The following is a 26,736-nucleotide window of genomic DNA, read 5'->3' as shown; positions in this document are numbered from 1 at the left end:
TTTTAGGTACTGTGTTATATACTGGAAATTACAAAGCAGATTTAACATGTCAGATAGATTTTAAGATACTATGTTACATGGTGGAAATTACAAAGCAGATTTTAGGTTCCTTGACCACACACCAGGCACATGTGTATACAAGAATACATGCACAACGTAACTACAGAAGTGAGTAGATTGATTTTCTTAACTGTAATTGTCATTTCACCACATACACTATCTCAAAAATACTGTCCATCTTGAATATTTACCATTTTTGAAAATCTTTACTGATGTCAACAAAAAATAGCAATGATTGTATTCTGTTTTGTTTTTGTGTTGAATGTGTGTTGAAGTTCAAAACTTTTGGAATTATTTATAGGGTGTCATAAGAAAGAAAATAGGAGGTTACTGCCTAGTAAACTGATAAGGAAGCTAATAGTTCAGAAAGAAACACTCTTTTCATTATTATTTTCTTGACTTGATGGTGATTTTTTAAAAATGAGCCAAAGGTAAAATTTGGAGTTAACTCATCAACCTTTCCCTTGTCCATTTTCTATTTCTTATAACTTGAGAGAAAACGGTTTTTATGAGACTTTCTAGGCTCCTTATGAAGAAAATGTAATTTAAAGATAATATATGATATTGCTTGCTCAAAATAGATCTTCCAGAGTTACATATTTCAGTAAGATACTTCCCAGGGGTTAAAGGGGCTCCAGGAAAGATGGCTGCTGTCAGGTCTTGTTTCTCTGAGGTAATCTGTGTCCCTTTTTGTCAGGGCTGTTTCTCTGAGGTAATCTGTGTCCCTTTTTGTCAGGGCTGTTGCTCTGAGGTAATCTGTGTCACTTTTTCTTCCCTCCCAAGATCAATGTTGGATGCTCCACGGATAGCTCATCTGCTGATCCAGTCAAACTGGAGTTTTCAAGGGACTTCGGAGCCACCTGGCACCTGCTGCTGCCCCTCTGCTACCACAGCAGCAGCCATGTCAGCTCTTTGTGCTCCACGGAGCACCACCCTAGCAGCACCTACTACGCAGGGACCACCCAGGGCTGGAGGAGGGAGGTCGTGCACTTTGGGAAGCTGCACCTTTGCGGGTGAGGGTCTGACGCTTGGCACCACATTTCTTTTCTGTTTGACATTTCTAGTCGTCATTCACCTGCTGCCATCAGGAAGAAAGTTCCACTTTGTATTTCTTTTTAGCTCTCATTTGAAACAGACAATTTCATTTTTATCATTTTTATCTCATTTGAAACAGTCAATAGACATTTAAAGCAGGAAAAGAGATAGTATAACTACTCATGCATAGTTTGAGGATAGACTGAAGAGCGTGCTGTGAATTACATACCTTGAGATCCATTTTCCATGCATCTTTAACAAATCAAAAGGAAGCAAGACAATACATTTTTCTCATTATCTTGACCCTCTCCCCACGGGCTCTCACCTCACACTATAAATACAGTAAAAATTTAGTGCATTCACACGCATCCCTATGGGCGTGTGTGGAAGCCCACAACCAATCCCTGGTGTCTCTTAAAAGGCATCAGCGCTTTTCTCCCTGGGCATTTTTACTTCTCCACCTTCTCTCAGCATTCATGTAACATGATACTGTCTCTCTTGTTGAAAAGCTTTTGGAGATAAAGGACTTCAACTCTCATAGAGAGGAAATAAAGATGATGGTTTTAAGAAATAAACCAAAAAAAAAAAGAAAAGAAAAGAAAAGAAATAAACCTTCTAACATAAGGAATGGAACAGAGAGAGGATGTCAACAAAGCAGCCAGCCTATGAATGTATTTCTTGTCTTTTAGAACAGTGGTTCTCAACTTTCCTAATGCTGTGACCCTTTAATACAGTTCCTCATGTTGTGATGACCCCAACCATAAAATTATTTCGTTGCTACTTCTTAACATTGACATTTCTAGCAAAACTACATAGTTTTGCTACTGTTATGAGTTATAGTGTAAATATCTGTGGTCTTAGGCCACCCCTGTGAAAGGTCATTCCACCCCCAAAGGGGGCATGACCCACAGGTTGGGAATGCCTCTTTTAGAATAATACTCATTCTTTCAGTGTATGTCAAAAAGAAGAAAGTACTACTATCATACTTTTGAGATGGAAATAGATGTTTAATCCTTGTGTGCAACTAGGCATAATTAGACCTCTTCTGTCCATAAGCAAAACTAATACTTGGTACTCTTCCAAAAGAGTTAAAGTGCATTTTCAAAAGTTAGCATTGTCTTGGAGCATAATCCACCCCACCCCTCATCACTTCACTAAAGCAGTTTTCATAATTTGATTGTTCAGAGCTTAAATACTTTCTGACATTGACCATGTCACTTGTTACAGCATGAAAGCAGTATACTTATAAAACACCCAGTGTTATCTTCACATGCAAGCATCACTAAACAGAATGGCCTCTAGACTCTGGGGTGAAAGTCAGAGAGGCAAGGAGAACCTCTGGAGCTCACAGACGTTTAGACCATCACCCAGTGTGGTGCTGAGCTCCATTGATAATGGGGCTGCTCATAGAAGAGACAGTCAGGGGACAGTGTCTCGGCAAAAAGAAAGAAAGATCTGTCTGAAATCAGTAATTTCTCCCTTAGAACATGGAAGAATTTATTAAAAAGACACCAGAGATTTTGTGATGTTTGTTTTTATTACCTTGCCACCAACATCAAGTAGATCATGGTTCTTGTTCTCTGGAACTCTTAGTTCCAAATTTCCTAAAAAGAACATCTGAACACTCACTTAGGCCAGAAGTTCAGAGAGCACTCCTGGACAGACTGGGCATAGGAAGGCCTGGGAATCAACCACGTGGGCTCTCTTATGATCTGAGTGTACTATTGCCCCAAAATTCACATGGTGAAATCCCAGCCCTTAAGATCGTATTATTAGGAAGTATGTCCTAGGAGATGTCATTAGGCCGTAAATAGGATTACAGCTCTCAAAAGGGAGGTCCCAGAAAACCCCTTTGCCTCTTAAACCACATCAAGACACAGCTCAGCTAGAGGACACCACGTGTGAGCAGTAAAGCAAGCCCTTAGCTAGATCCTTGGCCTTGGACTTCAGCTCTACAACAATTTAAAAAATAAATGTCATCATTTATAAGCTACCAGATTCATGTTATATTGTTATCGCCATTGAAGCAGAGTGAGACAGACACTTTTGACCACGTGGCTGCTGAGATGTGCCCAGCTTCTTCTTTGGTGGACTTCTGCTCTTCTCTGACTTCCTAGTTAAGAAAGGACCCAAAGATAGGTTGTGGCCATGATTGTGGTATGCCACTTAAGACATTCAGTAAGTTTCCACATGCAAATAATCTTACCTGAAGTATTTGAAGGAAGCCTGTGGATGGAAGGCAGAGCAAAGCTGCCCACATCAAGAAGCCCAAACTGTAGGGCCATGCCTCACTGAGGTGGCATCCTCTGGGCCAGGCTCACATGTAAAGCATAGCAACCTATCTTGGAAATGTGAGCAAGGGAAATACAGACATCTCTATTTCACCCACTGGAGGAAACCCATTTTTTAAAAAAGACCTTCATAATACAAAGAATTGAGACTGGTGTGTTTATATGTTCATGTCATTTTATTTCTACAAAAAGGAATTAAACTGGTTAGGAGTCATGCCCATACTCAGAATTGTCTCAACCCAAACTATTTTTAATCATATCTGTGGAGGGAAGAATTTGTCTTCATAAGACTGCCTCATCTTTTCTCAGGAAAAGAATTGGTCCTGTTCTTAAAACCCACACAAGCATGAATTTGCTAAAGGGTAAATGTCATATTTTCTCCAACTCAGTGAACTATTCCTTGGTCGTATTCAACATGGGACATAATAATAGCACAAATGCTAGCTGCAAAGTGTGTGCATGTGTGTGTGTGTGTGTGTGTGTATGCATGTGTGCATGTATGTATCTGTGTATGTGTGTGAAAATTACCATTTTCTGTGATTTAACGGACACAGATACACACGTGGTCACACACATACACAACTCAATATATACTGCTTTGTTTTCAGTGTCGTGTTTACAAATTTTTACATTTTAATTAAAATATATTTGTATCACTTGCCCCTTCCTTCTCCTCCCTCCAGCCCCCAACATGTCCCCTCCCTCCAACTCTGTCCGTGTCCCCACTCTCAAATCAACAGCCCCTTACATACTGTTGACACCCAGAATGTAAGTGTTGAATTCCACCTAATTCTCTTCACATCACCACCGTGTCCTTCCACTCTAGAGTCTCTTTGTCTTGAAATGTCCTCACTGTTTCTGCTTTATGCAGTTTCTTAATGAGTCAACCCAAGTCCCTACTGGTGGAGACAGTGCAATGTGCTCGAAATTCTAAGTGTATATTTTAAAAAACAGACTTTGAACAGTGCGTGCTTGAGAGCAGGCCGACATTTACAAGGAGGATGGCAGTGAGAATTTTTCAGAATAAGATTTCATCCGAAGGGAACCACAGCAAAACCAGGCTCTTTAGCTCATTTGTCATAGCGTTTGCAGTTTCTGTGCCAAGGTGGGTGAACACTAATAAATGCCCAACCAAGGTGGTTCATCTGTATTCAGGACATTTGAATAAATAAGTTAAAAAAAAATCCATGTAGGTTTTCATTAAAGGAAAACTCCAACCATTTCCCTCAGCTCAGCAGTCTGAGAGTTCAAAAGGTAAAGAGTGCTTTTGCCAAGACTAAACTTTGACAAGCAAAAGGAGAATGTGGTTTAATTATGTACTGGCATTTCAGGGGTAGATTTGGGTTCTTGATAAAACAATGAACCTGTATATTGGAACTTGACTCCATCTGCCTCGTTCTCTGCTACACTGCAGAAACTAGTAAACTTCCTTTTCCTCACCCATCCCCAACGCTAGTGTTCACTTCTAATTTGTTCCTCAAATTAAAAACTAGTGTGATAACTAGAAGATAGATAAATTTATGGGGCACAAAAATAAATGCCTATTCTCTCTAAAACAATTCCATCTTCTTTGAACTGAGTTTTATGCATGTTTTTAAAAATATTTCTGAACTTCCAGTCAAATATATAGATGATTTCCAGTGACATGATTGTCATCAGTAACATGATGAAATAATTCTCTTGCTAATTTTGGTGATGGTGATGATTTGGGGGAGTAGGGGTGGGGCAGTGATTGGTTGATTGGTTGGTTAAGTTAGTTTGGGGATTTTCGTATTTTTTTTTTAAAACAAAGTCAATGCTGGCCTAGAACTCTCTGTATATCCAGGCTGGCCTCAAATTCATGGGATTCCTTCTGTCTGCATCTTTCAGGTGCTGAGAAAACCAGGCACATTTGCTTTTTTTTTTTAATGTAAAACAAAAACAAAAATGGAAAAAGGGGGCATAAGAACCAGCAAACCAAAAACAAATCTGATTTTCTTACATTTTTCTCTTAAAATTTACTGAGCAACTACTGTCTCAGAAACACTATACTGGGCACCATGAAAGGGTAAAATAAAGGATTAGCTGCTACAAGCTTGCTGCTAACCAAGGAAATTGGTGTGTTTTGAGTAATTCCGGCTGTAGTACTGTAATAATGGAAATGCCATCCATCGCAATTGTGGAAAAGCCTGACCATGTACCCTAAGACCCAACAATTCCACTACCATCCTGTCCAGAACTGAAAATAGGTACTTAAACAAATACCCTGCTTCCTATGTTCACAGCAGCCCTATTCTCAATAGCCAAAAGGTTGTAACAATCAAACCAAGGAATAAGGAAACCTGGTAAAGCCCCATAAATCTCCATGATGGAGCATTAACAGGAAGGCTAGTCTGGAACTTGCTAGAAGTGAATGGACCTTGAAAACATTAATGCTAAGTGAATATAGCTGAACACAAACCATATGTTGCATGGTTTCATTGCTGTGGCATACTCAGAATGGATAAATCCACAGACACAGAAAGGGGGTTGGCAGTTGCCAGTTACATGTGGAAGGGTTGCTGGGGTTTCTTCTCAGTGCTGGATGCCTTGGAACTAGATAAAGGTAGACAACATTGTTGGTGTATAAAAGTCACAGAATTCTCCATTTTAAGTGGCTCGTGGTTGATTTTATGTTTCATGGGTTTTACATCAGGTTTTTTTTAGGAGATTAGTTATACAAAATGTTGACAATAGAGAGGTCTTCACCAAGAGTTGGAAGGGTAGGAAGAGCAGGTCCTCTGTTCACAAACTAATGAAATTCAGAAGATTCTAGAGAAACAGTAACTCTTCTGTCCAAAGAAGAATGGCATTTTCCTGAAATGGTGACTCTCATTTTCTTCTATTTTCTTTAATCATGTTTTCTTCCTTTTGAGTTAATACATACATAGTAATTTCCCATTGTTTATGGACCAAATGTGCTAAATATGTATTGTTCTGTTGAATAACTTTGAGACCTTTGTACCTTGTTTTCCAGATCTGTGCGTTTCCGATGGTACCAGGGTTTTTACCCTGCTGGCTCGCAGCCAGTCACATGGGCCATCGATAATGTCTACATCGGTCCCCAGTGTGAAGAGATGTGCAGTGGGCATGGGAGCTGCATCAATGGCACCAGGTGTATCTGTGACCCAGGCTACTCTGGTCCCACCTGTAAAATAAGCACCAAAAATCCTGATTTTCTCAAAGATGACTTTGAAGGTAAGCTTCTCTCATAAATTCTGTGTCATTTTTGGAAGAATTTACATGTAAGCACAATCTGTGATTGTGAATTAACCACTCAGATATTCTAATAGTTATTATTATGACTGCAAACACACAAAAGTCCATTTCTTTTTTAATTTTATAGGGTTACACTTTCAAACAGTGGTTAGTGAGAGAGAATAATAAATTTAAGGTTATTTTCACCACTTTTTTATAAAGTTTATTTCATTTTCAGTGTATAGGTTGGATCATTAATATCCTGAGACTAATGATGGAATAAGCTATACACATGAGAATTTATTTTAAAAAATCAAACAAATGTCTTTAATTAATTATATTTAACTTTTAAAATATAATTTATTAGCTCTTTGAGAGTTTTGTACAGTGTATTTTGATCATATTCACCCTCCCTCCTCCAGCTCTTCCTATATCCCTTCCCACCCAGCTTTGAGTCCTTGTTTCCAAGTTTCTACTGCCCAAACATTCTTGGATGTGGGGGAGAGGTCTTACCAGGGGCTTCACCCTTAGAGGAACTGCTTCTCCCTCTCTCAACAGTTCACAGCTGCCAGGAGGCCCTGGGCTGGGGTGGGCGTTCATGCCCAGCTCCCTTCTTCACGCTGGGACTCGGTCTGCTGGCACATTCAGGTCCTATGCACCCCCTCATATTTGCACCACTTTCTACACTACATCTAATTTCTGACAAATGGCAATTGAGGAAATATTTCTAAAGGATAAGCTTGGATATAAGAAACAATTTTTCAGAAATCGAGTTCCATCAGCTCTTCAGGCAACCTCTCCTCCTTTTTCACACCTTCATTTTATACCCAGAATTTGACATTACTACATGTGATGATAATGTTACAACAGAGAAAAATGTATATTATAAACTAATGATTGGGGGGAGCATCTAAATTGTAGATGCACTATTATCAAAAGTTGGATTAAACATCTTCATATGGTGGCTGAATAATGAAGCCAGACCAAAAGACTGTTTTCTTCCAATTTCTATAAGACTTTTAATATATTCATGGTTTTATAACATATTTTAAAACTAGATATATGCTACAATCTATATGAACCTTGGGAATAATAAAATAAATTTTAAAAAAGACAAAAAAAAATCCATTGTATATGCTGTTTATATGAAACATCCCAAGTAAGCCAGCCCTTGGAGGTAGACTAGCTGGTACCAGGGATGCAGAAGAGAAGGAAGTGACTGATTTATTGACACAGGCTTCTTCTTGAAGATGAAAGCCTTAAAGCAGTTACTAGTGAAAGTTTTACATTAGGAATATACTACATGCCATTAGATTATTCACTTTTAAATTGTTAATACAGTAAACATGTTTTGTGTATTTTACCACAAAACAAAAAACAAACTAAGGTGCATATCTCAGTAGATTTGAGAACTAGCTTTGAAAGATATTTAACAGTAACTATTAAGTTATATTTAAATTTCTTTGGTAAAAATCCATTTTCTAAAGCTACTGTGTTATTCGTCCCTGACGCTGCCCTCACATTAGAAGGACACAGTGAGGACACTGGGGGTGGGTGCACACCCCCCTGGCTCTCTCCTGGCCTCATTCAGTTCCTGAACTAACCAGTTCTCCTTCTCTTGGAGAAGCTTACCTGGGTAAACCACAGATACTTAGGAAAAGACCCTCCTCTGACATGTGAACCTGTATATTAGTCAAGGCCAAAAATTTTTAAGAAGTTCATATTATAAAGAGTCCTTTTATCCCAAAATGGACTTCAGTGTTTACGACTTTGCATTTTAAAACTACACAACACATTGGTCATGTTTCTTTGAAAATATAATGCACCTACATTTATGGTCACAGGTAAAGCACGTTTTCCACTTTCTCAGGTCAACTGGAATCCGATAGATTCTTATTAATGAGTGGTGGGAAGCCTTCTCGGAAGTGTGGGATACTTTCCAGTGGGAACAACCTCTTTTTCAATGAAGATGGCTTGCGCATGCTGGTGACTCGAGACCTGGATTTATCACATGCTAGGTAACTGTATCATACTGTATCAAAGCAGAAGCAAGGGAGCTCTTCAGGACAATGCCTTCCATGCTGGTGTTAGACTTCTCTCTGCTCAAAGCCTCCAGGAAGACACAGTTCACATAATTTCTAGTTCAAAACAAACATTTGTTCAATACCTACATCAGATGTGAAACACAGCTTTAAAAAAAAAACAAAAATTATAGTATCTGTTACTGTATAATCTTGAGGCTAGAAAATGACAATTTTTAATTTGCTCTAACTTCAAGAAAATAATATTGCATCTTCTTTATCCATCTTCTACTGACTACTTTTTTCACCAGCTCATGAACTCTGGAGAAAATATGTACATTTATTATACCATCTTAATAAGAAGCTCAGTTGAAATGTGATACATCCTCAAGTTATTCTTGATTAATTTTATCTCCATTAGCAAATTCAGTTGAGCATATTTGAAGTGCAGTCTTAGTATGCATAAGCCCAATGCTTCACTAGCACTGTAAGAAGCCATTTTCTAAATTGAGCACAGTCACTCAGGAAAACACATTTTAAAGTGGCTCAGAGGATTATGCCCTGTCACAATGTATATCCCTTGATCATTTGATGAGCCAAAACCTTAACAGCAAAATATAAGATACAGATTAATGTGTGTAAAATGCAACCCTGACCTATTTTAAAAGAACAAGGAAATTGTGTTTATTTTTAAAACATTTTAAACACTTCATGGTACTTTAAAAATCAATCCTAACATTCCCTCTTCCTCCTGATTCTCAATTATTGATTATAAATAATATAATTCACAGAAAATATAATTCCATCTAAAATAATTTTATAGATACTAAAAACAAAATTTTATTATATCCCATTCTAATGCACAGTTTAATTTGATATTCTTTATGTCAGATTCTTCAATAGCATCCAAGTCCTCTAATTTAGAAATTAAGTTTTTCTAAGTAAGTAATTCTGATATAATTTCTAAGTAGTAGTTTGGTGTTTCTATCACTAAATTAATATAAACATCTTTCTAATACATTTTCCTCAGTAAATACTGTTCTGATTCATGAAAACATCACTAGACACTACTAATGCATGTTTTCATTAATCAAATGTTAAAAGCTGCATTATATAGCTCATCCAATTGCATGCTGTGTGGGATTTGCATATATTGACCTTAAAATGCTCAGTGTAAGATCTCAGTGTTTTCAGAGCCATGACATAAATAAATAGGAGTTGGGAGAACTGTGAGTAATGAATGGCTCTGTGTATGATACTGATAGCATTTATAATCAGTCCTGTTATATTATCGAGTATATGTGTTGAATTTGACATGAAATTTATTCTGTCTTACCAGTTAGGATAGTGGCTAGACCAGGCACCAGCAACTTGCCTGCCAAAGATAACATGTGAACCAGTTTTTATTGGCACCCCAGCTGCTTGCTGCCACTCTGTCCACCTCCTTGCCAGCTAGGAAAGCTGCCACTGGCTGCCTGCCACAGTTCTCAGTGGCCAGTATCATCCATACCCAGACCCAGCAACAGTCAGAGTCTGGCAGAGCCCTCTGCCACCAACAACCCACACTCACGCTTCCCTTTCCCTTGGCACAAAAGACAGAAAAGAGGCCCAGGCTTAACACAGCTCTCCCAAAAGTGGCCCAGTCTCTTGAAAGAGGAGCTACCACTGCTGAATTTAAATGTATGAAACCAGTGACTCAAGATCTGCAAGGCTACCGGTAAACGTGAGAATGGGTGACTTTGCCGGGAACATAGTATCTGTATTCTGTATTCTTCTAGTGTCAAATACTGAGGATTGAAATCCAGTTGTCTTCACTAGACAACAATACACTCTCAGACAATAATGCACTCACTTGAACAGCCTTTGGATCTCTCCCAACATCTTATAAAGTAGCCAAGGAATGCAATGACACTCAACTCACTTTCCTCAGGCTCCTTGGAAAAGAGATTCAAGGTACAAATATGAGCCAGAGTTGCCATTTTTCACACTTCACATTTAATTAACTCCCATTCACATTAGAAAGGAAAAATAAAGTTTCAAAGTGATTGCTTTGGACACTCATTAAGTCATCATGTTTATTAAAGCCATCCATTGCCCTCTACTGCTCTGGGTGCTTGCCTTTTGTTAATGATGCAGATTTCTCTTTGAAGTCTAAGTCTATAGTAAAGTCTTCTGGTGTCAGATTTGTGCAGTTCTTCATGAGACTGGGATGTGGTAAAGGTGTTCCAGACCCCAGGAGCCAGCCAGTGCTTCTGCAGTATTCTCTCAATGGTGGCCTCTCCTGGAGTCTTCTTCAAGAGTTCCTTTTCAGCAACTCCAGCAATGTGGGCAGGTACATTGCCCTGGAAATGCCCCTGAAAGCCCGTTCTGGTTCTACACGCCTCCGCTGGTGGCAGCCATCTGAAAATGGGCACTTCTATAGCCCCTGGGTGATCGACCAGGTCAGTCTCTTCAGAATTATCTACTTTAACTTTTATGACCTTAAAAAGTGTGTTAGTCCAACTCCATGCTGGTGGAAGCCCAGACAAATAGTTGAGTGACTTGCCCAAGGGCACATAGCTAGATTAGATATGGTGTTTAGCTTTCCTTCCATTCTCTATCCCCAATTGCCTATGCCTATAAAAATAAATGGCACAACAGAAGGCCTAGGTCATGCTCAGAGAGGACACTGCCATATGGGTAGAGGGACTTTATCAAGCGTGATACAAGGTTACAATCCTCTGAAAAGGGAAGCATGCAAATTAGCATTGGTGCCACTTGCAGCTGTCTCAGCTCCTGTCCTCTGGCCTTTGATGGAAATAAATAAATAAACCTCCCCAACATCTTTTTGGACTGCTGTAAAGGATCTTCATACATAATACAGCGTATCAAACAGAATTCAGAGAACCTGTTCACAAACAGTAGCATTCATGCAAGGAATTGCAACTGAAATGCCTCAGGGCAGGACTGTCCTTAAATAGAAATTTTACATGGAAAATAATCACAGGCAAGCCAAATTTTGCTCTCCCAGCTTGGGGACATGTGCTTTCCAAAGGCACAATTTGGCCCACGAATGGCTGTGAATGGTTTTGTCAGTCTTTTGATTTGTTTTCTGCAGCTCCTTGCCAGATGGGCAAGCAGACCACAGAAACAAGAGCATTCTGAAAGACCTCAGACACAGTGCTAGTAATACAGCACCAGTGCTGAGGTGACTGACAGATCAAAACAAACAAACAAATCAACTGAACTCTGCTGTACATTAAAACCAAAATCTGGGGTGTTTTAAAAATGCATTTCAGATTCTTATTGGAGGAAATATCTCTGGTAATACAGTCTTAGAAGATGATTTCTCAACTCTGGACAGCAGAAAGTGGTTGCTTCATCCAGGGGGCACCAAGATGCCTGTGTGCGGCTCTACAGGTGATGCCCTGGTCTTCATTGAAAAGGCCAGCACCCGCTATGTGGTCACCACAGACATTGCTGTGAACGAGGACTCATTCCTACAGCTAGATTTTGCTGCCTCCTGCTCAGTCACAGACTCTTGCTATTGTAAGTATTCCACATCCAGAGGGACAGAAGCCTGAGTGGGTACTATTCAGAATCCCTGTCACAGGGTTAAGAACATGTCTTAGTAAAGTGCTTATTGAGCAAGCATGGGGATCTGAGGTCAGCTTCCCAGCACCCACATAAAAGGCCAAGCGTGGTTGTATGTTCCTGTAATTCTACACTGGGGAGGAAGGCAGAGACAGGCAGGTGACAGGAGCTCACTGGCCAGCCAGTTTGATTAATCAGTGAACTCCAGGCTCAGTGACAGTCTCCTTCTCAAAAAGTAAGTTGGAGAAGTAATTAAGGAAAACAGTGTCAACCTCCAGCTTACACACACACACACACACACACACACACACACACACACACACACAAGTGATAGTGTTAAGAACACAAATGATCACAGAACATTTTAAGTTCTTGGGGTATTCTTGAAACTTTCATTTTCTGGACAACATGATGTTGTAAATAGACTATGTTTTTGAAAACATTGTGTATAGATGGTGTTTTAGAAACTTATTTTCTACCTGGGGCTGTAGCTTAGTTGGAAGACTGCTTGCCTAGCATCCATGAAGCCCTGAGTTCACTCCCCAGCACTGTATAAACTGTGCATGGTAGCACATGCCTTTCATCTGAGCACTCAGGAGACCGGCATCATTGAATGGTTTGGACCCTTCACCTGAATTTACAGACCCCTGGGCTTACTGAGGAACCACAGACCCATGCCACCTTACAGGATGCTTCTAAGATGACGTGAGCCCTTGTTCTTTCTTGGATCCGAGGGGGTGGAAACTTGAGGAGCTTGGTTCCTTTCAAGTTTCTGTGTGACCAGATTCTCACGCTCTTATGATTTTGAACTTAGAAAGAATCCCAGGAGTACTCTTTGTTCTTCAAACATAGTTAACACAAGTGGGGGGGTGGAACTTGTGAAAACAAAGATGGACAGGCAAGAGGTGCATCCTCTGCATCCAGTGGGTGCATTCTGTGTGGACCCAGGAGATGACTGAAGGGGAGTGCTCTATGAAGTGAAACTGACAAGATAGAATGCAAACTCAGGGGGGGGAGACATGATGAATGGTTGTCCCTTCCACTAGATCCTTATGGCTGGGGTGGGTTTTAATGGTAGATAGATTGGAGCCATCTCAAACTGGGTAGGCTAAACTTTAGCTTATGTAGAGAAGCAGTAAAGAAAGCCCCCTGGCCCACAGGAAAGCTGTGGGAGAACAAAACATACTGGCCCTACAAGCAGAAATATACCTGATATTCCAGAGTCCCAACCCTCCCGTAACTGAAGGAGCCAGTAAAGACAACAGAGGGAGCTGTAGTGGAGCCAGGACTAGATCTGGCCTGCATCAGCCAGTTGAGTGTGCCTCCACCACAGGTGCACACAGCCTCCTGGGAGAGGTGCAGTGAGGAAGGAAATGAGAGGACATAGTGACGAAGTAGAGGTAGCCACCAATTCTGAAGGACCTTAGAGAGCAGGTACAGAAACTTGTGCTTGACACAGCCGAAGATAGTAGACAACAAGTACAGCGGGCATAGCTCTCATTTCAGCTGCTGCTGCGATAGCACACCCCAACAAAAGTCAGCTGAGGGGAGAAAGGACTTTATTTCATCTCACCGTCCCCGGTTACAGCCCATCATTGTGGGGAAGACAAGACAGGAACATCAAATAGCCACATCACAACTGTAGTACAGAGCATAGAGAAACGAAGGCATACGTGCTCATTTGATGTTTGCTTGACCACCACTCCTGTCCAATTCAAGACCCTGCCTGGGCAGTGGCACTGCCCACAGTTGTCCTGCCTGGGCAGTGGCACTGCCCACAGTAGTCTGGCCCTTCCTCTGACAACCATTTTAAGACAATCCCTACAAGCCAACCTATTGAAGATAGTTTCTTACTGAGACTTTTTTACCAGGTGATTCTAGCTCATCAGGTTGGCAATGAAAGCTAATCATCACAGGAATTGTGATGTGTTTTAGGGGAAATTATCTCTGTGAAGTAAGTAGAAAGGAATCCTAATAAATATTGCATAGCAGTGACCTCTGATGGGGGTGGGAGAGGTCAGTGATGAGGGCAGTGTGGTTTGAGGAGAAGCAGAAAGGAGGGCAATATGAGACAATGAAAACACCAAAAAGCATCAGCTTCTAAGATGAGGGGCTAGGCTCAACACAGGGAACACAAGAGAGAGGAGTCAACTTTTGGAAATGATGTCTAAATTTTAAACCCAGAGAACTAGTGTCAAAATGTCATCCCTGATGAAATTTAGTGATTAATAACATTTGTTTGTTTATGGGAGGAAGTGGTGTGGTTTTCTTGGTTCTGGTGACAGAATTTCTTGGACCTGTAAGGAAGACCTGTCTAGATTATTCTTCACAATGTATTCAGTATCCAGGACAGTGCCAGAATCAGAGCACTGGCTGAATGAGTAAAATCAGTTTTGAGACATGAAACTGGTAGGTATGGTTGCAGCCTTAGTATGCATTTGTGGAATAGGAGGCCAGAAATATGTCTGGAAGAATGCACAAAGCTTGCCTAGTAGGCAAATGAGTCAGAGTGAAAACAAGATAGGAAGGCTGGAATAGTGATCTCAGATAAAAGAATCAGAGAGCAATCAATAATGTCTGAGACATAAGGAGGACACACATGGTGAAGGCTGAGCCATTGTCCATACCTAGAAAGCTTACAGAAGCAGATGGGTTCATGCTGGCCACACAGAATCACCTGGGGTGCTTCAGAGCTGCTGACCCCAGGACCAGGGTCCAGAAGACTTGGAGAAGAGACTCTGGCCATGAAATGCAAGTACCTAGAGTTTCTCAAGGTTCCCAGGGAGTTTCAGTGTGCATCCAAGACTGGAAACTTTTAACCTTAGAGAAAGCAATTCAGCGGCGTAGTGGGAACAGAGGCAGCTTACGAAAGCATCTGGTAGCCAGAGGCAGAGCAGCGAAGATGGGGAGAGAGGGAATGTTTAGTGAAAGAAAAGGAGAAGAAGGAAATATCTTTCTGTAGACCCCAGTCTGATGGCTTGCGTTGACACAAATCCCTTGACTTTCAGATATCTCTTCATGCTTCTCTGATTCCCCAGTGTGTTCCTTTGTATAGTAGAGTGAAAGATATAAGAAAAGAGATGGTTTGATTTCTAAGACGTATCATTTATAACGAGAGCAAAACAGACATAATTGGCCAGAATTTTTGTAGGGTGGTCAAAATTTAAAAGACTGGAGCTAGAGAGATGGCTTAGTGGTTAAGAGAACTTACTGTTCTTATAGAGGGCTGGGGTCAACACCCACACTGGGTGGCTCACAACTGCCTGTACCTCAAAAGAGGATGGAATGCCTTCTATGGGCCTCTATGGGTACTGACCCAAACACACAAATAAAAAATAATTCTGTGTTAAAAATTTGAAAAGACTGCTCAAATTTTTTATACATTTAAAAAGGGTTTAAATCATTAAATATATCATTAACAAAACAGGACATGAAATTGAGGGACTTGTTGAAGGGTTTCAGTGGGAGTAGGGGGTGAGACAGGGTATTGAGTGAACAGGACTGAAGTTCATCATGTATATTATAAAATACACTACTGCTCATATACTTATAGCAGAATATGAAGCAATAACTTGGTTGTAATGTTTCTAAAAGATTCTCATTATAATGAGTAATTCAGGAAAAGCAACTTTATTTCACTTCTCCTTAAAAGGAGTGTAGTTCAATATTATTTATTAAAATTAGCAATAATGGCCAGGCATTGTGGCCCACGTCTTTAATCCCAGCATTCAGATCTCTGTGAGTTTGAGGCCAGCCTGGTCTACATAATGAGTTCCAGGACTGTGTGAGAGACCCTCTCTTAAGAAAAAAAAAAAAAAAAAAGGCAATAATGTATAATGTACAGAGAGAAAATCTAACTGGCAATCATTGCAAAGTAGGAAGCACGAGCATAGGGGAAGGTCAAACTATTTCATTAAATTTAAAACTTATTATATTCACAGTAAGCCCCCATGGTTGGTGTGCAGACATGTGCTTACACTGAGAACACCACTTCCTGTTTCAGCTATCGAACTAGAGTACTCGGTGGATCTTGGGCTGTCGTGGCACCCGTTGATGAGGGACTGCCTGCCCACCAATGTTGAGTGCAGCCGATATCACCTACAGCGGATCCTGGTGTCAGATACTTTCAACAAATGGACCAGAATCACTCTGCCCCTCCCTCCTTACACCAGGTATTGCTGCTTCTGCATGTATCACTTTAAAGTGATCAGTTTGGGTATGTCAGGTTTTAGCCAGACAAAGTTTAAATGAGATGCATGAGAATTTGTTTCTTATTTGAATATAAATTAAGGCTAACTTAAGAAAAGTGGAAGTCAGTTTTTATGGTGAAGTTGTTGTTTTCCCTAAATCCAGTCTTCTGACTTTTAATGCTAATAATTTTTTTTTGAATAATGGCGTATACAAAAAAGCACTGGCTGCAACGTAACAGCTTCTCCAACTTAATTTAGAGATGCCAAGAACCAGCCAGTTAAAATAAGACCATTGGATGCAAAATAGATTTAAATGGAATCTGCCATTTAAACCACTGTCAATACAGTGGTTACTGATTTCATATAAATGGAAATAGCAAATAATAGCAAATAAATGTGTCCTACCATTAGCCTCTGCTTTTCAAATTTTATTTTGGTTATTACTTTGGAATTTATCACCTGCAGGAATGTCTTCTGAGAAAAGCAGCTCTAAGTGCTTCACCCACTGCACCAGTGGGCAATTACTTGCTTTGAGAAAAGTGCCTGGTAAATGCTAGTGAGGAATCTGAATTATGTGTGCGCTTACACTCTGGTGTGAGGGAAGTGGAGGGTTGACTTTTCCCAGGGCAATAGTGTTCTATGATTCCTTCACCATCTAAGGTGGGTGCTAGGCATAGAAAAGATTTACGATCGTGATTGGCACTCCTTTTCCCTCTGGGTAAACCTGGTTGCCTGCTGCTGTTGACAGAGGACAAAAGCAACCAGCACAGCGTGGAACGGGAGCTATAGTTCAGCTCATTATTGTCCTGTCCCTTCTACAAATGAAGAACGAATAAATCCTCCTGGCAAATGACCATAAAATGCAACCATTCATCCTGGACGTAACTTTTCCTGGGATTATCATAAATGGAGTGTTTCTGCCTCTAACAGCCTAAGGCTGCTTTACAATTGCTGGCTGAGAGGCAGGGACTATAGTAACTGTCAGACTGCTGCCAAGCTTAAATTAGATACGTGAGATTCTGTTGCTCGTTAAAGGTATCGCTGTACATGAATTATTAAGGTGATCTTAATAAGTAACAGGAAAAAACTCCATTAAGGCATCTGTCTTTTAAGTCTTTATGAATTCTATGAATTATTACCCAGCTATTTGGCAGCATTTTGCAAATAAGTGACATTATAAGATTTACTTCAACTAGTCCTTATACCCTTGAGATATCTACTGAAGAAAAGTAATTATTCCTCATATTTTAATCTGTCTTTAAATTGTCTCTTGGACATACTCACAAGAATTTTGACCCTTTCAAATGATACATGAAAAACCGGATAAACATCTATTTCCCCCTGTTACCATATTGAAAATACACAGTTTGTTTCCTGTATTACCCTCAGGGCTCATTGGTGTACAATGGTCTTAAAGGTGACAAGATACCCTCTGAGTAATTCAGGAAGAACATGTGTAGATGAAGCCCAAGCTAGACCTACTTCTTTGCATGCTTTGCCATATGCCAAAGAAACACATGAACATCTCAGAGTACTGCCCCAAACACATGCAAATTTCTCTCCCGCCTCCACTCTCAGCCCTGTGACTTTTTAAATGTACTTTTCCTTGTTTTAAATTAAACTGACTTGGTGGTAGAACACCTGTGTTTACCATGCATGGGGCCCTTGGTTTGATCTCCAGCACAGATAGTCTGGTAGCTAGGTAGGTAAGCAGGCAGGCAGGCACACAGATAGACTAGAAGTTAAACTAACTGACTGCTTAAATAAAAGTGAAGTCAATGGGATCTGCCAGACCTGAGTTTGTAGCTCTTTGCTACAAATAAGATGGTATTGACAGCATACAGACACATGCTAAGTAAGGGTTAGCACTGACTATGACCACAAGACAACTGAAACTTTTCTACTATCTTATGATATGGCTATAAGGAGGCTCTAAGTATTGCTGGTAATGGGAATAAATGGAACATGATCACCCACAAATAGTCATCAAACATGCTGAAATAGCCAGTGGTCACCAACAGCAACTGTTCATCCATTCAGTAATATTTTTTAAAAAATGCTTTTAAGTACCTACCTCAAAGAGTTTTCAGTTCGGTAGGAGACAGAGGCATTCACCAGAGATAACCAGAACTCAGAGCTAACTATAGAATCCAGTTGTGATATGATGGAATCCTGGAAGACAGTGTTGTAAGACTGGCTGTCACAGGGAGACAGGACTTGGTCAGGAAGACAGAATACTTTCTTGAGAAAGGAATAACTTAAATAAGATCTGAAGGTGAACTGGGTAAGAAGAAAGGGCAAGAATGCTCCAGGCAAGGAGAATGCCCTCTCGTAGCTGGAAGTTGGTATGTGTGCATTCAGATGGAGAGAAGGGAGGAAAGTGAGATATGAGATAGTGTCAGACAATGAAGAGCAGGGTGTATTAAATGTGGGGCTTTCTTATAGGAATGTTTCATCCATTAAAGTGGATTCCGAAAAGCTTATTCTAACTGGAGAACCAATTAGGGAGGTAAGAGCTGGGAGAGGGCGGACTGAGAGTGGTGGGATGGTGACAGTGTTCTAGGGACACTTTAGAGAGAAATGCAGACTGCACATGGGAGCCTGACGATGAAGAGGACATTGTGTGTTGGAAAGGGCAGCATTGAAGACACTCCTGCTCTCGGACAGACAGTGTCCAATGGGTGCAGGTGCTTCTTCCTGACAAGGGATACTGAGACTAAACACAAGCTCTATCATACTCTGCTGCAGGCATTGTTGGGTTAAGGCCTAAGAAAGAACCTGGCATCATTTTTGCCTTCAATCTTTGCCATGTGCAGTGATAAAGTTAGTGGTAAATCATCCATAAAATCAAAATGAATGAAAAAGCATTACCAGAGTAATGGTACAACACTGTCTTAACCTCTCTTCCTACAGAGGATGTAACCTGTTGGAAGAACTGAAAATGATTCATGCTATCTGTAACTTAAAGCTTTGCTGGAACAGTCTAAAATGCCACAGATGCTGAAAACTAGGAAATTGTGTTGACAGTGAGACTAAGAGAGGGTTTTATGTAGAGATGGGCCCTGGCTTTAAAGAGTTCAGCGAGTAAGGGGAGAGCGTTCTAAACCAGGGGATCCAGGTGAAAAAAAAAAACAGGGATGCATGGGCCTGAGCCTTAAGAGTTATTATGTAAGCCAGAAAAGCATGGGGGTGTTGACTAGTGGAGTTGGGTTTACTTATAAAAAGTGTTGAAGCAAGGCAAGAGAGTAAGACTCAGGAAAATGGGCCTGTAGAGATAACTCAGCTGGCAAAGTTCCCTGCTGTGCAGTCATGAGGACGTGAGTTTGAGCCTCAGAACTGAGGAAAAGAAGCCAGACATGGTGGCACAGAATTGGAATCTCAGCACTGGAGTGAGATGAGCAGATTTGGACTTCTGGATTCACTGGACAGTCACCCTAGCCAGCTTAGCAAGCTCCAGGCTAAGGAGAGACCCTGTCTCATAAACAAGCTTGAGAACTCCTAAGGAAAGGCACCAAAGTTGTTCTATGGCCTTCACACATACACACACACTCACACACACACATGCCCACACACACATACCTACGTGAATGTACACACATACTGCTATAATATATAATGTATATGCTTGAATATGTATTAAAGACTTGGAAAATAAATTGTGGATGTTCTGAGCTTGGAATATTCATCTAAGAAAAATTTGCAAAACAGACTCAAAGAAGGTGGCAAACATGCTGTGAAGACAAATCTGGGCTGCAGTTGAGAGACAGGAATGAAGCCCTTAGTACAGGGGATTTCAAAGAAATGATCCAAAACACCCTCACTAACTTCTCCATTCATTGCATGTGAAGAGAAGACTCCCAACTTTGAAGTTGGAAATCTAGTGATGGTGATGTAACTACATCCACTCTCCACAGAGAACAGATGAGTGGGCATGGATCACAAAGGAAGAAAGAAGAGCCATGAGTCAGAGCTGCATGCCATCCACAAGCCAAGCGAGACGTGATTGCCATGTAGGAAAAGATCAGTGACTTGGCCACAGAAAAGAAGAAAAAAGTGTCCAAAAATTTTAGGTTTTTTTTTTCTTCCAATTTTTAGTGTCTTTGAAAGAATAGTTTTAGAGCTACTGAAAATAGTTTGTGTGGCCCAAGAGTGGATTTAACCACTGTATCACTGTACCTTTATCGATTGCCTATGAGTTATGATGCTAGGAAAATTGAGTAGAATGATGCTCTGAGTTATTGAGAAAGACCGGAGGAAACATAGGATCATGTCAAAAATCAATTTCCTACCCCTGATCTGAATCTGCCTTCCTCTTCATTACTAACCAGACTTAAAAATAGCAAGTAGTTCAGGTGGCATGGGTTCTTGAGATGTCAACTGAGAACTAGATGAGTCACTAGAAGTGCAGGTAACTCAAATCCACTGAGAAAGGGCAAAAGGGAGTGGCCACAGTAGGGTCAGGTGAGACTTGGATATTTTAAGTCAAGGACAGATGGTGGTGATGAGGACGGAAGTGAAACAGCTTTAAAAGGAAGGCTGCTTTTCTGTGACATCCCCACATACAACTCCGAGTACAGAAAACAGACCCAACCAGTAAGTAACATTTACAGTGTTCTTCAAATATCCAAGAGAGTCGTGAGTTTGTTTTGTTAAAGAGATCCCTTACAGCTGCTTGGATACTCCTTATTTCTGTCTGTTGTTGTTCCAGGACAATGGTGTGTTTTGAGATGCTTCATTGGCAAACATTCATATAACTTAACAGCATTCAAAATGTTAAAACTAGCCAGAGAAATACTTTACCAGTCTTGAATGCCATCATCGTCTATCATTTGATGAGCATTTATGAGCATTGCTGCTATGCCTCTACCAACTATTTATTGGTGTTTTGGGTTCACAAAACATAGTGGTTTTGAATAGGCTGTAGTACCACTGAATCCCTCATATGGAATATGTTGCTATATTGGCGTTCATGTTAAATAAGCTAAACCTATGTCCATTTATTCTAAAATAGAGACGCAGCTGCCTTTGAGCCATATGCAGTGCCAACGTATTACCAAGTCCTTATCAGATAATTTGATATTTGACCAGTGTCATATGTGAATCATCAAGATTGCTTTCACAGCTAAATAGAAACCATCCTCCACAGAGAAGATATGTTTAAACTACAGAAAATCTCATGTATTTGGTGATTAGTCCAGTGTATTGAGGCTCTCAGTGGGTTTATTCAGAATATTATAGTTTTTATTATTGCTTTCTGTGATTTTTTTAGCACAATTGATTTTAAAAGTTATTTTGCTAAAAGATAAAACCATTCCTTTTTATTTCTAATTCTGAAATAAAAAATTTCCTCTTGGCTTACATTTCTATTTATTTATTTAAAAGGCAAATGTACAAAGTTAAAGAGAATCATGTACTAGACTCCCATTTGCTTATTAGTTTGAATGTACTACCCACATTGAGTAGCCCCACTGACTCCTAATGCCTGCTATTTTGAAGTAAATTCTAGAGATCGTAGCATTTTGACTACTGAAATTTCAGTGCACATTACTGGAAGAGAAGAACATTTTAGACCACAGCTAAAGATGGCAATTTCTTGTTTAGAACTTTAATACTCATTGCTCAGATTTCCTTATCGCACACACAAATGTCATGACATTTTTGCAAGTCACTACACAACTCAGAATAATTGGTTGAAATATTTCCAGGCCTCCTTAGCTTCTAGCTCTCTTCCTCCTTTTGAAGACAGGGCTGGACAGAGCAAGCTCATTTGCTTTTTCCCATGTCACACAGGCAGTGGTTGGACCTAGATACAACAAAGTTTGTTTCCTCTCAAGAGAAAAGAAAAGCCTAGTGGAGTGGTTCATACAAAGTCTCCTTTTGCTAACCTATTTTTTATGAGTTGTGATAAAGTTTTAAAAGATTACTTGATAGAAATTCAAAATATTCCCAGAGGCTGGATAAGTGCTATGTAATAATACTTATTATAAGTCAAGCGATCCCTGTCTCATTGCACTGCTTTGTTAGTGAATTGGTGTGTGACTGCGGTCATTGGGTCGCGCCATCTCCAGAAGCAGAGTGAGGGCTAGCCTGAGTTCCTTGTGTCTCTTTGAGGTAACATCAGTAAGTGTGGAGGGACTGAGATGACTGACCGCGGCTTCTTTCAAGTCAGTTCTTCTCATTGTGATGATGACAGGAAGTCTTCCTAGGTGAATGAAGTCATCCTACAGAAGTTAAGAGTATGAAATATGTACTGACACCTGTTAAATGGTGTGGCCACATCATGAGGGAGATGCATGGAATGACCACATATAGACACTGTTTCTGCAGTAACATACTAACTGTGTAGCGGTGGACAGTTACTAACCTACATTTTTTGAAGCACTTTCAATGTGTTGATGGGGAGAGAGTGGTATAAATTTAAAAAATAAGGAGAGATTTCAAGGGTATGTGAAAATAAGAAATTTGCTCTGGGGCCATTTTTCCTCCAACTCCGAGAAGCAGCAGCTGGTAGCAGCCATCATTATAAGGGACCTTCAGGATAAGCAATGACACCTGCCAAGGGATGTGCCAAAGCACTCATAGGTCTTAGTAAACATGAACTAATTAATTTTCACAACACCCTTGTGAGTCAGGAAGCAGCATTCTCTTAGCTTTACAGATGGGAAAGTGTCAGCATGTAGACCTAAGTGATTTGGCCCCTCTCACAGTGAGGGTAGGCAGGTCTGGGAATAAGTTGTTTGACTGGAAAGGCTTAGAGGTTGAAATCACCTCCAGTATTCTCATTCTGAACTGTTATTGTACTCCTTCCCTTTAATGAAAGTACTTCTTCCTCCAGCAAAATAATGATGATGATGCAGGTACCTCTGCCTATGAGTATGTGATTACTAGATATCGCTATTCCTAACAATATAAAACCCTTGCATTTCAAAAGTTGGTCTAAGAAATTGTCACATTTGTCCTCCTTGTTGTGTCTAAACATTTACTTGCTCACCGTGAACTTAGAACTCACAGTGCCAGAATACAAATTAGAGCACTCACTCATCTTTAGACCCGTTGGCAACTCCAGTTTTAGTACCGTTTTCACGTGTCTCCTACTGATTCCTTTCCTGTAGAACTCCAGAGAGTGGCATAGACTAAAAAAGGTGGGGTTCGGAGTCTGTACAAAGGGTGTCACCTCCAGCAACTCGTCTGGCTCTTACATCCTCTGCTCAGTCTTTCTGCTCAGAGGCTGTCCAGCCTGTGACTGAGCAGAACCAGTGATCAGAAAGCGACCCCCTACTAGGCAGCCTTGCCACCTCTCAGCTCTTCTCCTCCAACAGTCATCAAACTACTGCTCCACACAACCAGTTCCTCCCTGTCCACCCTGCAAGGTGTCTTTTATGAGGTTGATCACTGAATCTACCCTGAGAAAAAAGATAAAGAAATAATACAATAAATGGGTAGATCATTGAATCTACACTAAAAAGAAAAAGGGAAATATATAAAAGTGACAAAAGGTAGATTATTGAAACTTTTATGAAAAGAAAAAAGAGAGAATATGAATATGGTAAGAAAAAAAGATCAATTTTTGAATCTACTTTTAAAAAGGAACTACTTATTTTACATAGGATACTAATGAAAATTCTTTTGCCTGAGTTTATCAAATGTTACTGGACTGGACATTGGTATATATAATGGAGTTTTTTGCCTGGATCTGTCAAATGTTAATGGTCTAGACATCATTAATGTAATCTTGACTGTGTATATTGCATATACTTATTGGATATGATTTTTCTTGTATTATAACCTTTTTTAATTTTAGACAAAAAGGGGAAATGTGGTGGTATTGTGTTCCCCACAATACTGTGCATCCTAATAAATTTATCTGGGGTCAGAGAATAGACAGCCACTAGAACAAAGCCAAAACTGGTGGCTAGAAAATGGGTCAGCCATAGCAGAAGTTGGGCATTGGTGGTGCACACCTTTAATCCCAGCGTTTGGGAGGCAGAGCTAGCCGGATCTCTGAGTTCAAGGCAACTTTAGAAACAGCTAGGCATGGTGACTCACGCCTTTAATCCCAGAAATCCAGCCTTTAATCCCAGGGAGTGATGGCAGAAAGTAGAAAGATTATATAAGGCGTGAAGACCAGAAACTAGAAGCATTTGGCTGGTTAAGCTTTTAGGCTTTGGAGCAGCACAGTTCAGCTGAGATTTATTTGGATGAGGACTCAGAAGCTTCCAGTCTGAGGAAACAAGACCAGCTGAGGGACTGGCGAGGTGAGGTAGCTGTGGCTTGTTCTGTGTCTCTGATCTTCCAGCATTCACCCCAATAACTGGCCTCATGTTTGATTTTATTAATAAGAACCTTTAAGATTCTTGCTACATCCTTTTATTTGCTTTTTCTAGAAATCTTTATTGCTATTGACTTAATATTCTTTCAGTAGATGTTTATGAAATCCCATTTGTAAGTGTCACAAACAATGAAATGATAAATAGGGAGGGCAATCTAACAAAAGAAACTGCTTTAAAATATAAGGTGGCAAAGGCTTTAGTGAAACATGTTTATGATATTAAGAGAACAGGGAAACTTATTATTATCTATAAGTTCTGAGGAAAGGCAGCAATATCCCCTGCCTTTCAGAAAACTTGTAGTCAAAAACAGAAGACAGAATAAATAGGTGCATGTTGTCTACATCAGAATGCATGGTTATGAGCTATGAAAATGTGATACTCCACTGTGTCACAGGATGTCGCTGTATAGAAACAGAAAGAGTAATGAATTCAGTCATTTAAAAGAACCACTGAGTTGCACAGCACTGGTGGAGCTGGGCATCAATACAACGTTGCTCCCTGTGGAAACAGTGGCTCCTGAATATCTTCTCTTTGTCCCATGGAACACTACTCAGTAGTGAGCAAAAGGGAGCCCCAAGAGCTGCCTTATGAGTTAGTGTTCCAGGAAGGAACTGTGTCTCCCCAAAACATAGTCACATGTGTGCATGATGGTGCTAAATTGTGTTAAATACCACGCATAGAACAGATTGCAGAGAATTGGATGAGATGAATGCCATTTTTAAAAGGGTCAGGAAGAAAATGTGTCTGTGAGGACTAACACTTCCAGTGAGACCCTGGAGGACCCATAGGGGTGACCAAGCGGAAAGAACTCACTGGGGAAACTCCCATACAGAAGGGTGGGGATGACTTTGGTGTGCTCTGGAACCTCGGTGAGTGATACTTTCTGATGATGGCCAGCAAAAGGGAAGAGAGGCTCCCACTCAGGCCCAACCCCATGGGCCAAGGGCTTAATTTCAATGCAACAAGAAATGATAGGAAAGATCTGAGCTGAGATGCTTCTGCTGAGGGTGTGGGAACTGGAGAGCAATAACTGGAGAAATCAGTTTGCCAAGATTCCCAGGACACAGGTTGGCCTGAGCTGTTTCCCAGGATGAAAAATCTTAGCTCTACTCTGTTGTTCTTTTTTGATTGTTTACTAAACTTTATGTAAGTGTTTCCCTTAGAAAGTATAAGACTCTTGCTGTTCTTTATCTTCTTCCCTTCCTAAAACAAATATTCTCCAATCAAAATATTAAGTCTTTTAGCATGAAACGTGCATGGCTCAAAAACCACAAATTATTTCCTCCACAAGTCTTTAATGTTTGCATGAGCCCTGGGTATTGTTTGGATTTTACTGCCATCTAGTGCCTCAGAATACACGTATGTTTGTGTTGCTGAACAAGATGCTCTCAAAAGTGAAGGAGGAAGTACATTTTTGCTTCTAGAACGGAGAATGTCTGGGTTACTTTTATTTATTTCACTTTTTAATCAACATAAAATAAGCCTAGTCTTACTTATTATCCCCTCTTTTCTCTACATACAATTACCTGGGGTTCCATTGATCTCTCTGTTTTAATGTTCATCCCATCCCCTAAGGCTTCTATTAAGAGAATTCCTTGGGGATGCTGAGTGAGGGGGATGCATGTGCCCATTGCACAAAAGTACCTTGCCCTAGAGAGCAGGGGAAAGCATGAAGCCCAGCCCACATTCTGTTCTAAAGTTAAAGGTGGGAGGTTACAGCTGCTTGAGGACAGGCACCTCTCTCCCAGTTTAATAACACAGCAACAGCCCTGGTGTCTGTACAATGGCTGTCATGCAAAAGGCAGATCTTTATCCTTCCCTTGAGGCTTCTAGTTTTAGGATTGGATTTCGCCTCTGATGTAGTCTTCTTTTTCAAGACCCAGAAAGACCCCTGGGACAAAATGCATGCTGAACCTATTTGTCTGGCTTAGTTTTGTTAACTAGAGGTTTGCATAGGCTATTGCAATAATGAATGTTCTTTTCAAAATAGGAATGGGAATGTGTGTTTTTGTGTTGCCCT

General features: G+C 40.4%; 1 protein-coding gene across 3 annotated transcripts in view; it reads left to right on the top strand.

Annotated features, from left to right (window-relative positions):
* Positions 1 to 26,736, top strand: part of Reln (reelin) — a 459,087-nt gene that overhangs the window by 389,182 nt on the left and 43,169 nt on the right. For all 3 annotated transcript variants that reach the window (XM_036180358.1, XM_036180357.1, XM_036180359.1), the window contains 6 exons: positions 844 to 1,073; positions 6,382 to 6,602; positions 8,473 to 8,620; positions 10,806 to 11,064; positions 11,902 to 12,151; positions 16,200 to 16,368. In XM_036180358.1, the coding sequence (XP_036036251.1) occupies positions 844 to 1,073; positions 6,382 to 6,602; positions 8,473 to 8,620; positions 10,806 to 11,064; positions 11,902 to 12,151; positions 16,200 to 16,368 (1,277 nt within the window). The remainder of the gene's footprint in view (positions 1 to 843; positions 1,074 to 6,381; positions 6,603 to 8,472; positions 8,621 to 10,805; positions 11,065 to 11,901; positions 12,152 to 16,199; positions 16,369 to 26,736) is intronic.

The sequence above is a fragment of the Onychomys torridus genome, chromosome 3 (genome assembly GCF_903995425.1).
Source record: "Onychomys torridus chromosome 3, mOncTor1.1, whole genome shotgun sequence".
In the NCBI taxonomy this organism is placed as follows: domain Eukaryota; kingdom Metazoa; phylum Chordata; class Mammalia; order Rodentia; family Cricetidae; genus Onychomys; species Onychomys torridus.
The sequence above is the reverse complement of the archived record's forward strand: the minus strand, read 5'-3'. Positions and strand labels throughout refer to the sequence as shown.